General features: G+C 49.0%; 1 protein-coding gene across 1 annotated transcript in view; it reads left to right on the forward strand.

The window, feature by feature from the left end:
* The window catches only part of cryaa (crystallin, alpha A), a 91,586-nt gene extending 77,573 nt beyond the window's left edge, over positions 1–14,013 (forward strand). Inside the window, exon 3 of the mRNA XM_072513051.1 lies at positions 13,577–14,013. Within this exon, the coding sequence (XP_072369152.1) occupies positions 13,577–13,798 (222 nt within the window). The 3' untranslated portion in view covers positions 13,799–14,013. The remainder of the gene's footprint in view (positions 1–13,576) is intronic.
* Positions 14,014–15,175: the final 1,162 nt, after the last annotated feature.

Below are 15,175 nucleotides of genomic sequence, written 5' to 3' on the forward strand. Positions count from 1 at the left end.
TTTCCAGTGGTCCAATGTCTATTTTTGTCTCTCTCTTACCGTTTATGTATTGAAAGAAACTCTTCCTATCTTCCTTTATATTACTTTTATATTACTATCTAACTTGCACTGTTGATTTTTTAGTTGTCCTCTGCTCGCTTTTAAATGTTTCCCAATCCTCTGGCTTCCCACTAATTCTCGCCACTTTGTATGCTTTTTCTTTTGCCTTTAGGGGATGGGAACCAGATTAGGAAGTTAGAGGTCAGTAAAGAGGCAGCAACTAAAGCCAGTAAGGTACTAGATAATAAACTCAATGTGACTAAGGGGAAGAGTAGACAGGGAAGAGATGATGAACGCAAAGGGACAGGTGGTCTGAGGTGCATTTGTTTCAATGCGAGAAGTGTAGCAGGTAAGGCAGATGAACGTAGGGCTTGGATTAGTACCTGGGAATATGATGTTATTGTTATTACTGAGACTTGGTTGAGGGAAGGACAAGACTGGCAACTAAATATCCCAGGGTATAGATGCTTCAGGAGGGATAGAGAGGGAGGTAAAAGGGGTGGAGGAGTTGCATTACTGGTCAGAGATGATATCACAGTTGTGATTAAGGAGGGCACGATGGAGGATTCGAGCACTGAGGCAATATGGGTAGAGCTAAGCAATAGGAAGGGTGCAGTAACATTGTTGGGACTTTACTACAGGCCTCCCAAAAGCGAGCGAGAAGTAGAGGTACAAATACGTAGACAGATTATAGAAAAATGTAGGAGCAATAGGGTGGTCGTGATGGGAGATTTTAACTTCCCCAGCATTGGATGGGACTCATGTAGTGTTGGAGGCGTAGATGGAGCAGAATTTGTAAGGAGCATCCATGAGAGTTTTTTAGAGCAGTATGTGAATAGTCCAACTCGGGAAGGGGCCATACTGGACCTGGTATTGGGGAATGATTCCGGCCAGGTGGTTGAAGTTTCAGTCAGTGATTACTTTGGGAATAGCGATCACAATTCCGTAAGTTTTAGAATACTCATGGACAAAGACGAGAGTGGTCCTCAAGGAAGAGTGCTAAATTGGGGAAAGGCCAAGTATAACAAAATTCGGCAGGAGCTAGGGAATGTGGATTGGGAGCAGCTCTTTAAAGGTAAATCCACATTTGAAATGTGGGAGTCTTTTAAGGAAAGGTTGATTAGAGTGCAGGACAGACATGTCCCTGTGAAAATGAGGGATAGAAATGGCAAGATTAGGGAACCATGGATGACTGGTGGAATTGTGAGACTAGCTAAAATTAAAAAGGAAGCATACATAAGATCTAGGCGACTTAAAACTGACAAAGCTTTGGAGGAATATCGGGAAAGTAGGACAAATCTCAGACGCACAATAAAGAGGGCTAAAGGGGGTCGTGAAATATGTTTGGCTAACAGGGTTAAGCCAAAGCCTTTTATTCGTATATAAGGAGCAAGAGGGTAACTAGAGAAAGGATTGGCCCACTCAAAGACAAAAGAGGGAATTTATGCATGGAGTCAGAGGAAATGGATGAGATTCTTAATGAGTACTTTGCATCGGTATTCACCAAGGAGAGGGACATGACGGATGTTGAGGCTAGGGATAGATGTTTAAATACTCTAGGTCAAGTCGGCACAAGGAAGGGGGAAGTTTTGGGTATTCTAAAAGGTATTAAGGTGGACAAGTCCCCAGGTCCGGATGGGATCGATCCCAAATTACTGAGGGAAACGAGGGACGAAATAGCTGGGGCCTTAACAGATATCTTTGCAGCATCCTTGAACACGGGTGAGGTCCCGGAGGACTGGAGAATTGCTAATGTTGTCCCTTTGTTTAAGAAGGATAGCAGGGGTAATCCAGGGAATTATAGACCCGTGAGCGTGACGTCAGTGGTAGGCAAACTGTTGGAGAACATACTGAGGGATAGGATCTATTCACATTTGGAAGAAAATAGACTTATCAGTGATAGGCAGCATAGTTTTGTGCAGGGAAGGTCATGTCTTACAAACCTAATAGAATTCTTTGAGGAAGTGACAAAGTTAATTGATGAGGGAAAGGCTGGAGATGTCATATACATGGACTTCAGTAAGGCGTTTGATAAAGTTTCCCATGGCAGGTTGATGGAAAAAGTGAAGTCGTATGGGGTTCAGGGTGTACTAGCTAGATGGATAAAGAACTGGCTGGGCAACAGGAGACAGAGAGTAGTGGTGGAAGGGAGTGTCTCAAAATGGAGAAAGGTGACTTGTGGTGTTCCACAGGGATCCTTGCTGGGACCACTGTTGTTTGTGATATACATAAATGATCTGGACGAAGGTATAGGTGGGCTGATTAGCAAGTTTGCAGATGATACTAAGATTGGTGGAGTTGCAGGTAGCGAGGAGGACTGTCAGAGAATACAGCAAAATATAGATAGATTGGAGAGTTGGGCAGAGAAATGGCAGATGGAGTTCAATCCAGGAAAATGTGAGGTGATGTATTTTGGAAGATCTAATTCAAGAGCGGAATATACGGACAATGGAAGAGTCCTGGGGAAAATTGATGTACAGAGAGATCTGGGAGTTCAGGTCCATTGTAGCCTGAAGGTGGCAACGCAGGTCGATAGAGTGGTCAAGAAGGCATACAGCATGCTTGCCTTCATCGGATGGGGTATTGAGTACAAGAGTCGGCAGGTCATGTTACAGTTGTATAGGACTTTGGTTAGGCCACATTTGGAATACTGCGTGCAGTTCTGGTCGCCACATTACCAGAAGGATGTGGATGCTTTAGAGAGGGTGCAGAGGAGGTTCACCAGGATGTTCCCTGGTATGGAGAGTGCTAGCTATGAAGAAAGGTTGAGTAGATTAGGATTGTATTTGTTGGAAAGACGGAGGTTGAGGGGGGACCTGATTGAGGTCATCAAAATTATGAGAGGTATGGACAGGGTGGATAGCAACAAGCTTTTTCCAAGAGTGGGGGTGTCAATTACAAGGGGTCACGATTTCAAGATGAGAGCGGGAAAGTTTAAGGGAGATGTGCGTGGAAAGTTTTTTATGCAGAGGGTGGTGGGTGCCTGGAACGCTTTGCCAGCGGAGGTGGTAGAGGCGGGCACGATAGCATCATTTAAGATGCAGCTAGACAGATATATGAACGGGCGGGGAACAGAGGGAAGTAGATCCTTGGAAAATAGGCGACAGGTTTAGATAAAGGATCTGGGGCGAAATTCTCCATTAACGGCGTGATGTCCGCCGACCGGCGCCCAAAACGGCGCAAATCAGTCCGGCATCGCGCCGCCCCAAAGGTGCGTAATCCTCTGCATCTTGACCGGCCAAGCCCTCACCTTGAGGGGCTAGGCCGGCGCCGGTCTGATTTCCGCCCCGCCAGCTGGCGGGAAAGGCCTTTGGTGCCCCGCCAGCTGGCGCGGAAATGACATTGCCGGGCGGCGCATGCGCGGGAGCGTCAGCGGCCGCTGACGGCATCCCCGCGCATGCGCAGTGGAGGGAGTCTCTTCCGCCTCCGCCATGGTGGAGACCGTGGCGATGGCGGAAGGAAAATAGTGTCCCCACGGCACAGGCCCGCCCGGGGATCGGTGGGCCCTAATCGCGGGCCAGGCCCCCGGGGCCAGATCGCCCCGCACCCCCCCCAGGACCCCGGAGCCCGCCCGCGCTACTTTGTCCCACCGGTAAGGTAGGTGGTTTAATCCACGCCGGTGGGACAGGCATTCTAGCAGCGGGACTTCGGCCCATCCGGGCTGGAGAATGGGCGGGGGGGCCCGCCAACCGGCGCCGGCGCGATTCCCGCCCCCGCCGAATACCCGGTGCCGGAGAATTAGGCAACCGGCGGGGGCGGGATTCACGCCAGCCCCCGGCGATTCTCCGACCCGGCGGGGGGTTGGAGAATCTCGCCCCTGGATCGGCGCAGGCTGGGAGGGCCGAAGGGCCTGTTCCTGTGCTGTAATATTCTTTGTTCTTTATGCTGTCCTTGACATCCCTCGTCAGCCATGGATGCCTTGTCCTCCCCTTAGCATGTTTCCTCCTCCTTGGGATGAATTTCTGTTGTGCCTCCCTAATAACCCGCAAAACCTCCTGCCATTGCTGTTCCACTGTCTTCCCTGCTAGGCTCCTTCTCCAATCAACTCTGGCCAGCTCCTCCCTCATGTCTTTGTAGTTACCCTTATTTAATTGTAATACTGTTACATCTGATTGCAGCTTCTCCCTCTCAAACTGCAGGGTAAATTCTATCATATTGTGGTCACTGCTCCCCAAGGGTTCCTTCACCTTAAGTTTCCTAATCAAGTCTGCCTCATTACACATCACCAAATCCAGAATTGCCTGTTCCCTAGTAGGCTCTGTCACAAGCTGCTCCAAAAAACCATCTCTTAGACATTCCACAAATTCCTTTTCTTGGGATCCACTACCAACCTGATTTTCCCAGTCCACCTGCATATTGAAGTCCACCATGATTATTGTAATATTGCCTTTTTTACATGCCTTTTCAATCTCCTGATTTATTTTCTGCCGCACATCCTGACTACTGCTAGGGGGCCTGTACATAACTCCCATCAGGTAATGATTCCCCCGTGGGCCCGGTGGGGGTTATGAGACCTTCCCCCCCAAAGGCCAAAGGTTCCCCATCAGCGGTGGCCCTCCTACGCCGCTTCGCTCGAGGCTGAGCTTCTGCCTGTGGCGGGACTGGGTCGGGTGGTGTGCACCGGTTGGTCAACCGCCTTTTTCTGGCACCTCCAGAGGGCTATTGACGGAACCTTGGCCCCGGACATAGCAAGTCCGTCTGCGCTTACGCCTCTGTGTCCATATAAGATCACAGACATAGGAACAGAATTAGGCCACTCGGCCCATCGAGTCTGCTCCGCCATTCAATCATGGCTGATATTTTCTCATCCCCATTCTCCTGCCTTCTCCCCATAACCCCTGATCCCCTTATTAATCAAGGGGTAGGGGGTGGGGCTGATGTGCCGGATTCCACCCGAGCCAGAGTGATCTTCCTCCTCTGGTCCGGTCACTGGGCCACATTCTGAAGCGTTCTCTGGCTGAGGGGTGCTGTTGGCCAGGTGGAGGTATCGATGTCTCTGGCTGGGCATTGTGTCTCGCAGACTCCCGCTTCTGTGGTCCACATCTTTTCATTGGACCTTGACTTTATAGGGGACTGGCCCTGTTTTCTCGATCATGACTTCAGGGATCCAGTGTGCCCTGTTTCCAAAGTTGTGGGCGTAGACCGTGTCCCCTGATTGGAACTTCTGTCCTGGCACCTGACAGTCCGTGCATCTTGCTGCACTTCTACTTTCTCCACAGGTTCGGGAAAGTCAGCTTTAACCGGGCCCTGAACCATCAGCAGTTCTGTTGGCGCCACCCGTGTTGTCACATGCGCCGCTGTCCAGTAATTAAAAAGGAATCGTGCCAGTTGCGTGCTTCTTTTGAATGTCTGGACCGCCCTGCCAGCCAGGCCGTTGGGTGCAGGATGGTAGGGGCGGTGCTGGACCGCCCTGCCAGCCAGGCCGTTGGGTGCAGGGTGGTAGGGGCGGTGCTGGACCGCCCTGCCAGCCAGGCCGTTGGGTGCGGGGTGGTAGGGGAGGTGCTGATGTGCTGGACTCAGCTTAATGAATCTGTTGTCCATCACCAGAACTTCAGGGATCTGAGTTACGAATGATCGCCTAAGCTTCTCGACGGTGACCCTTGGTGTAGTCCAGGTCATTTTATTTAAAAAAAAATAGATTTTATTAAGGCATTTATAATTTTATAATAATAACAGTAAACAATACAAATACAAATATAGTGCAAAGACCCCTCCCTCACCTTCGAAAGTCCTCCTTCACCTGTTCTACCAGCTGGGTCAGATTTAGTTTATGTAACAGCCCCCAGTCCCGTGCCACCTGGATTCCCAAATAACGAAAGCTCCCTCCCACCACTCTGAACGGCAGCTCTCCCCAACGCCTCTCCCGCCCCCTTGCCTGGATCGCAAACATCTCACTTTACCACATATTCAATTTGTACCCTGAAAACTGGCCAAATTCCCCTAAAATCCTCATAATCTCTCCCATCCGCCCCTAACGGTCGGGAATATACAGGAGCAGGTTGTCGGCGTATAGCGAGAATCTGTGTTCTACTCCCCTCGGACCAACCTCTTCCAGTCCCTTGAAGCTCTCAGCGCCATCGCCAGTGGCTCTATGGTCAAAGCGAACAGCAGTGGGAAGAGGGGGCATCCCCGCCTCGACCCCTGGTGCAATTTAAAATAGTCCGGGAGGGTTTAAACTACTATGCCAGGGGGATGGGAACCTACGCAAGGAGTCAGAGAAATAGGGAGCAAGGACAAAAACAAAAAGTTGAAAAGTGAATAAGAAAAGTGATAGGTGGAGAAAAAAGGGAAAAATTCAAACGGGGCAAAATTCAAACTATTGGGAGCAAGACAAATATTGTGAAAAAGACAAACTTAAAGGCTCTGTGCCATAACGCACGGAGCATTCGCAATAAAGTGGATGAACTAATCGCGCAGATAGATATAAATGGGTCTGATATAATTGGGATTACGGAGACATGGCTGCAGGGTGACCAGGGATGGGAACTGAATGTCCCAGGGTTTTCAGTATTTAGGAAGGACAGACAGAAAAGAAAAGGTGGTGACGTGGCACTGCTGGTTAAAGAGGAAATTAACACAATAGTGAGAAAGGATATTAGCTCTGACAATGTGGAATCTGGATGGGTGGAGTTGAGAAATACCAAGGGACAAAAAACATTAATGGGTGTCATATATAGACCCCCAAACTGCAGTGGTGAGGTTGGGAATGGCATTAAACAAGAAATTAGAGATGCATGTAACAAGGGAATATCGGTGATCATGGGTGATTTTAATCTTCACAAAGAGTCGGCAAATCAAATTAGCCACAGTGTCGTAGAGGAGGAATTCCTGGAGTGTATACGGGATGGTTTTCTTGACCAATATGTGGAGGAACCAACGAGAGAGCAGGCCATCTTAGACTGGGTACTGTGTAATGAGAAGTGAATCATTGCCAATCTGGCTTGGGGATGAGCGACCATAACATGATGGAAATTTATCAAGGTGGAGAGTGAAGTAGTTGATTCGGAGACTAGGGTGCCGAATCTTAACAAAGGGAACTATGGGGATACGAGGCGTGAGTTGGTCTTGATAGGTTGGGGAGAGTTACTTAAAGGGATGACAGTGGATAGACAATGGCAAACATTCAAGGAACGCTTGGGGGAACTACAGCAACTGTTCATTCCTGTCTGGCACAAAAGCAAAATGGGTAAGAGAGCCAATCCATGGCTAACAAGGGAAATTAGAAATAGTATCCGATCCAAGGAAGAAGAATACAGATTGGCCAAGAAACATAATAGGTCTGAGGATTGGGAGCAGTTTAGAATTCAGCAAAGAAGGACAAAGGGATTGATTAAGAAGGGGAAAGTACAGTACGGAAGGAAGCTTGCAGGGAACATAAAGTCTGACACTAAGAGTTTCTACAGATATCTGAAGAGAAAGGGATTGGTAAAGAGAAATGTAGGCTCCCTACAGACAGAAACAGGGGAATGCATAATAAGGGACAACGAAATGGCTGAGCAATTGAATACATACTTTGGTTCTGTCTTCACAAAAGGACACAAATCAAATACCAGAAATGTTGGAGAATGAAAGGTTTAGTGAGAGGGAAGAACTGAGGGAGATCAACATTAGTAGAGAAATGGTGCTGGGAAAACTGATGGGATTGTGGGCAGTTTTGGTCTTCTCTGAGGAAGGATGTTCTTGCTCTCGAGGGAGTGCAGCGAAGGTTTACCAGACTGAATCCAGGGATGGCGGGACTGTCATATGTGGAGAGATTGACTAGGTTGGGATTGTTCTCACTGGAGTTCAGAAGAATGAGGGCGGATCTCATAGAGACTTATAAAATTCTAACAGGACTAGACAGGGTAGATGCAGGGAAGATGTTACCAATGATGGGTGTGTCCAGAACCAGGGGTCACAGTCTGAGGATTCAGGGTAAACCATTTTGGACAGAGGCAAGGAGACATTTCTTCACCCAAAGAGTGCTGAGCCTGTGGAATTCATTACCACAGGAAGTAGTTGATACTCAAACTTTGAATATATTCAAGAGGTGGCTGGATTAGCTCACTGGGCTAAATCGCTGGCTTTTAAAACAGACCAAGGAAGGCCAGCAGCATGGTTCAATTCCCGTACCAGCCTCCCCGAACAGGTGACGGAATGTGGCGACTAGGGGCTCTTCACAGTAACTTCATTAAGCCTACTTGTGACAATAAGCAATTTTCATTTTCACTTGGGGAGAATGGGATCAAAGGCTATGGGGAGAAAGCAGGATTAGGCTATTGAATTGGATGATCAGCCATGATGGTGATGAATGGCGGAGCAGCTCGAAGGGCCAAAAGGCCTCCTCCTGGTCCTATCGTCTATGTATCTATGTCAACCGATTCGTTCGGACACTCGCCACTGGTGCCTGGTGCGGCAACCGGACCCAATCACTAAAGCCCCGCCCAAACTCGAACCGCCCCAACACCTCCCACAAATAGTTCCATTCCACCCGGTCCAAGGCCTTTTCTGCATCCATCGCGACCACTTCCTCCTCCCTCCCCTCTGGGGGCATCATTATCACATTTAAGAGCCTTTTAACGTTGGCTGTTAGCTGCCTGACCTTAACAAACCCCGTCTGGTCGTCCCCCATCACCTCTTGGACACAATCTTCTATTCCTGAGGCCAAGATTTTAGCCAACAGTTTGGCATCAACATTCAGTAGGGAGATTGGCCTGAATGACCCGCATAGCTCAGGGTCCTTCTCCCGCTTCAGGATCAGTGAGATCGAGGCCTGTGACATTGTCGGGGGAAGAACACCTCGCTCCCTTGCCTCATTAAATGTCCTCACCAGCACGTCCCAGCATCTCAGAGAACATTTTGTAAAATTCCACTGGGTAGCCGTCCGGTCCCGAGGCCTTACCCGACTGTCTGGCCTCAGCCCCTCTGCTATTTCCTCAATCCCGATCGGGGCTCCCAGCCCATCCACCAACCCTTCCTCCACCCTCGGAAACTCCAGCCCTCCCAGAAACTGCCTCATCCCTTCTACCCCAGCTGGGGGTTCCAGCTCATATAGCCGGCTGTAAAACTCCTTAAAGGCCCCGTTCACCCCTGCTGGGTCCAAGACTATGTTCCCAGCTCTGTCCCTCACTTTACCCTATCTCCCTGGCTGCCTCTCATTTCCTTAGCTGGTGTGCAAGCATCCTGCTGGCCTTCTCTCCATACTCGTATATTGCCTCCCTCGCCTCCCTCAGCTGCTCCACCACCTTCCCCGTAGACAACATACCAAACTCCATCTGTAGCTTCCGCCGCTCCTTCAATAACCCTGCCTCCGGGGCCTCCGCGTATCTCCTGTCTATCTGGAGTATTTCCCCAACCAACCTATCTATCTCTGCTCTCTCCACCTTCCTCCAGTGGGCCTGTTTCGATATTAACTCCCCTCTAACCACTGCCTTCAGTGTTTCCCAAACCATTGCTGCCGAGACTTCCTCCGTGTCTTTTATTTCCAGATAGTTCTGGATGGAGTCCCTCACCCGCCCGCACACCCCCTCGTCCGCTAACAGTCCTACGTCCAATCTCCATTGTGGTCGCTGGCCCCCTTCCTCCACCTGTAAATCCACCCAATGTGGGGCATGGTCCGACACAGCAATCGCCAAATACTCGATATATACCACCCCCGCTAGAGAGCCCTGTTCAGGATACAAAAATCGATCCGGGAGCATACTTCATTTACATGCAAAAAGAAATAAAAGTCCTTCGCTCTTGGTCGACGAAACCTCCATGGGTCTACCTCACCCATCTGCTCCATGAACCCCTTTAGTTCCTTCCCTATTGCTGGCACCCTCCCTGTCTTTGAGCTCGACCGGTCCAACTTTGGATCAATGACTGTATTAAAGTCCCCGTCGAGGTCATTTTATAAATGTCGAGCCATTTCGCAGAGGTGTCCATAACAATGAGAAACATAGACACCATAAAAGGCCCAGTGAAAGCATCACGCAGTCTCACTCAGAGACACACTGGCCATTCCCAGGGGTGAAGGGAGGCCACCAGTGGGAGCTTCTGCTGCTCCCAGCATGGTGGGCAACTGCGTATGACTCTCGCTATGTCCCATCGATGCCAGGCCACCAGGTGGATCTTCAAGCCAGCATCGTCATCTTTGATGTACCCAGGCGACTACTCTGTAACTGCGACTCCTGAACCTGCTGTGAGATGGCCCTGCGAGTCCCCCAGCGCCATCCTCCACGCTTAGCTCTTGGAGTTTCTGGGCATTGGACCGTTGGGCTGCCAGGGGGATTCCTTGTAATCCGCCATTTAATAGTGTGTGGGCGGAGCTTCCTAACTCTTTGAGTCCATCCTTGAATCTGAACAGCCATCAGCAGCAGAGGATCGATAAAATTTAGGGTCGCCACTACTTCATCCGCCACTGGTGGGACGGGGACCCATTGGCAGCGGGATGACTAAGGGCGCCAGCATGGCTATCTGTGTATCCAAATGGTGTTGGAGCAAGAACCCAGTGAGCAGAAACGGCCAAAGCTGAATCCTCGCTGATGCAATGAGGGGAACCCCTTTGTCCTCTTTGAAGAGGCTTGTGATTGGTCGCAATGGAGAAGTGCTGCCCTCGACATCCTGATGGAACGCCTCGACCCCAAATACCACTTCCAAACCCTCCTTTTCTATTTGGCATAGCGGCATTCCGCGTCTGCCAGAGCTCTCGATGCAAAGGCAATAGAACGTTCCATGCCATCGTCCCACCTGTGGGCCAGCACCGCCCAATGCCATAGGGGGGCATTGTAAGTCAGGACTAGTGTTTGAGCTGGGTCAAAGATATGCAAAGATATGTAGAGGGACAGGTAGTATTGAGGAAGCAAGGGTGCTGCAGAAGGACTTGGACAAGCTCGGAGAGTGGGCAATGAAGTGGCAGATGGAATACAATGTGGAAAAGTGTGAGGTTCTGCACTTTGGAAGGAGAAATGGAGGCATAGACTATTTTCTAACTGGGGAAATGCTTAGGAAATCAGAAACACAAAGGGACTTGGGAGTCCTTGTTCATGATTCTCTTAGGGTTAACGAGCATAGAACATAGAACATTACAGTGCAGTACAGGCCCTTCGGCCCTCAATATTGCGCCGACCTGTGAAACCGCTCTAAAGCCCATCTACACTATTCCCTTATCGTCCATATGTCGATAGAGAGCAGGTTCAGTCGGCAGTTAAGAAGGCAAATACAACGTTAGCATTCATATCGAGAGGGCTAGAATCGACCAGGAATGTACTTCTGAGGCTGTGTAAGGCTCTGGTCAGACCCCATTTGGAGAATTGTGAGCAGTTTTGGGCCCCGTATCTAAGGAAGGATGTGCTGGACTTGGAAAGGGTCCAGAGGAGGTTCACAAGAATGATCCCTGGAATGAAGAGCTTGTCGTATGAGGAACCCCAGGATCTTAAAAGAGATAGCTGAGGAGATTGTGGAAGCATTAGTGATGATCTTTCAGGAAACACTGGAGGCAGGAAGGGTCCCAGAGGACTGGAAAGTGGCTAATGTAACACCGCTGTTTAAGAAGGGAGGGAGGCAGGAGATGGGAAATTATAGGCCGGTTAGCCTGACTTCGGTCATTGGTAAGATTTTAGAGTCTGTTATTAAAGACGAGATTGTGAAGTTCTTGGAAGTGCATAAAATAGGACTGAGTCAGCAAGGCTTTGTCAAAGGGGATATAGCTTTAAATTGAGGGGCGATAGATATAGGACAGATGTCAGAGGTAGGTTCTTTACTCAGAGAGTAGTAAGGGTGTGGAATGCCCTGCCTGCAACAGTAGTGGACTCGCCAACACTAAGGGCATTCAAATGGTCATTGGATGGACATATGGACGATAAGGGAATAGTGTAGATGGGCTTCAGAGTGGTTTCACAGGTCGGCGCAACATCGAGGGCCGAAGGGCCTGTACTGTGCTGTTATGTTCTATGTTCTAAAGGGAGGTTGTGTCTGACAAATCTGTTAGAGATCTTTGAGGAGGTAACAAGGAAGTTAGACAAAGGAGAACCAGTGAATGTGATTTATTTAGATTTCCATAAGGCCTTTGACAAGGTGCCGCATAGGAGACTGTTAAATAAGTTAAGAGCCCATGGTGTTAAGGGTAAGATCCTGGCATGGATAGAGGATTGGCTGACTGGCAGAAGGCAGAGAGTGGGGATAAAGGGGTCTTTTTCAGGATGGCAGCCGATGACTAGTGGTGTGTCTCAGGGGTCTGTGCTGGGACCACAACTTTTCACAATATACATTAATGATCTGGAAGAAGGAACTGAAGGCTCTGTTGCTAAGTTTGCAGATGATAGAAAGGGGAGTTTGTGTACATGGATTGCACATCATGTAGAAATGGGAAACCTGTGATAAACTCGGTCTGTTCTCACTGGAATGACGGGAGGTTGAGAGGCGACCTGATCGATGTCTACAAGATTATGAGTGGCATGGACAGAGTGGATACCCCCAAACAACTGCCCCCATGTTCACACAAACAAATGACAAAAAAGAATCAGGAATCACCCATAGTCACCATTAACACACACACCCCCCTCCCTCCAACCATCCCACCCACCCCCTCCAATTCATGTCCGATGTTATCCAGTTCTTGAAAGTGCCTAATGAATAATGGCCATGAATTGTAGAACCCCTCTAGCCTTCCCCTCAGTTCAAACTTAACCTTCTCAAGAGTGAAGAATTCCAACAGGTCCCCCTGCCACGCCAGGGCACAGGGTGGAGAGGTTGCTCTCCAACCCATCAGGATCCGCCTTCGGGCGATCAACGAGACGAAGGCTACGACATCTGCCTCCGCACCCGTTTCCAACCCCGACTGGTCTGACACCTCGAATATGGCCTCCCGGGGGCCCAGGTCCAGTTTCACGTGCACCACTTTAGAGATTACCCTAAAAACCTCCTTCCAGTAATCCTCCAGCTTTGGACAGGACCAAAATGTTCACGTCAATAAGGCCGCCTCTTAATCTTCTCTGCTCCACGAAAAACAACTCTCCTAGGGTAGGAGAGTCAAGTACTGGTGGACATAGGTTTAAAGTGTGTGGGGAAAAGTTTAGAACAGATGTGTGAGAAAAGTTTCTTACACAGAGGGTGGTGAATATGTGGAACACGCTGCCCGGGGAGGGGGTGGGAGCAGGTACGATAGCGGCATTTAAGGGGCATCTAGACAAATATATAAATAGGGTAGGAATGGAAGGATAATTAAAGATAAAGATAGATAGTTTTTTGAAGAATAAAGGGATTAAGGGTTATGGTGTTCGGGCCGGAAAGTGGAGCTGAGTCCACAAAAGATCAGCCATGATCTCATTGAATGGTGGAGCAGGCTCGAGGGGCCAGGTGGCCGACTCCTGCTCCTAGTTCTTATGTTCTTATGTTATGGATTATTCCGTAAGTGCAGACGGTTTTAGTTTAGACAGGTACCTTGGTTGGCGCAGGCTTGGAGGGCCGAAGGGCCTGTTCCTCTGCTGTATTGTTCTTTGTTCAGTGTTCTTACTTCCATCTGTCACTGTGGATTGAGTCTGTCATTATTATTATTACCATGTTTGTCTCTCTGCAGGAGGACCAAGGCCGGGTTTCCCGTGAATTTCGACGCATTTACCATCTGCCCAGTAACCTGGATCAGGCCTCTATTACCTGTTCACTGTCTAATGATGGTTTACTGACATTGTGCTGCCCAAAAATCAGAACAGGAGATGACTTAAACCAGCAAGACCGATCCATCCCGGTGATCCACGAGGAGAAGCTTGGTAACCAGCCTGAGATTAGAGCAGATCCATAAGCTGAAAAGATCAGTGATGAATGGGTCTGTATTGGGTTAGGTTGAAACTTGGGATACTCACCTCTGAGTGCTGGACAGCACCCGTCAGCCATGACACGGAATGTCAGTGTCATCTCTTCAGGCTGCTCTGTAACAGTCTCAATGCTATTGCTTTCTCTGTACTTTATTTTGTTGGACTGACAGAGGCCATTAAACTGAGACAATAAACCTTCAAATCTTTGTGGCTGTATATTCTATCTGAATCAAACAACACACAGTATTCACAAAGCACAAGACTTCTTCCATCGGAATAAAAGTAAAAGACTGCGGATACTGGAAATCTGAAATAGAAACAGAAAGTGCTGTAAACCCAGCAGGTCAGGCAGCGGGTGTGGCCAGAGAAACCGAGTTAGGAGGCGAGATTGTCTGCACAATCTTACTGAGTAAAGAAGTTTCTCCTCATCTCACTCCCAGCTCTCTTGCTGACCATATTGAAATTGTGCCGCGCTCCGTCACTGACAAACTATCTAGTGGAAACAGAATATCCTTCTTCACCCTATCAAAATTTAAAAGAATAGATATTTTTATTCTCCTGTTTCACATTTTCTCCCAAATTTGCACCCACCAACAATAAGCAGGAACGAATATAATGTCAATCCCCATATCAACAACAATCCCATCCTCCCACAACCCCCAAACAACTTCCCGCATGTTAACACAAACAAATAACAAAAAGGAATCAGGAATCGCCCATAGTCACCATTAACACACCGCCCCCCTCCCCCCAACCCTCCCAACCCCCTCCCCACTAATGTTCAATGTTATCCAGTTCTCGAAAGTGCATAATGAATAATGCCCCTGAATTGTAGAACCCCTCCAGCCTTCCCCTCAGTTCAAACTTAGCCTTCTCAAGAGTGAAGAATTCCAACAGGTCCCCCCGCCACGCCAGGGCACAGGGTGGGGAGGCTGCTCTCCAACCTATCAGGATCCGCCTTCGGGCGATCACCGAGGCGAAGGCTACAACATCTGCCTCCGCACCCGTTTCCAACCCCGGCTGGTCCGACACTCCGAATATGGCCACCCGGGGGCCCGGGTCCAGTTTCACCTACACCACTTTAGAAATTACCCTAAAAACCTTTCAGTAATCCTCTAGCTTTGGACAGGACCAAAGCACATGAACGTGATTAGCCCCCCACCCCCCAACGTTCACCCGTTGAAAATTGTTCAGAATTTTGAACACCTCAATAAGGCCGCCACTTAATCTTCCCTGCTCCACAAAGAACAAGCCCAATTTCGCCAATATTTCCTTGTATCTAAAATTCCTCATTCCTGGTATCATTGCAGTAAATCTCTTCTGCACTCTCTCCAGGGCTGTCACATCCTTCTTTAAGGTGTCCA

This window comes from Scyliorhinus torazame, chromosome 8 (genome assembly GCF_047496885.1).
Source record: "Scyliorhinus torazame isolate Kashiwa2021f chromosome 8, sScyTor2.1, whole genome shotgun sequence".
Classification (NCBI taxonomy): domain Eukaryota; kingdom Metazoa; phylum Chordata; class Chondrichthyes; order Carcharhiniformes; family Scyliorhinidae; genus Scyliorhinus; species Scyliorhinus torazame.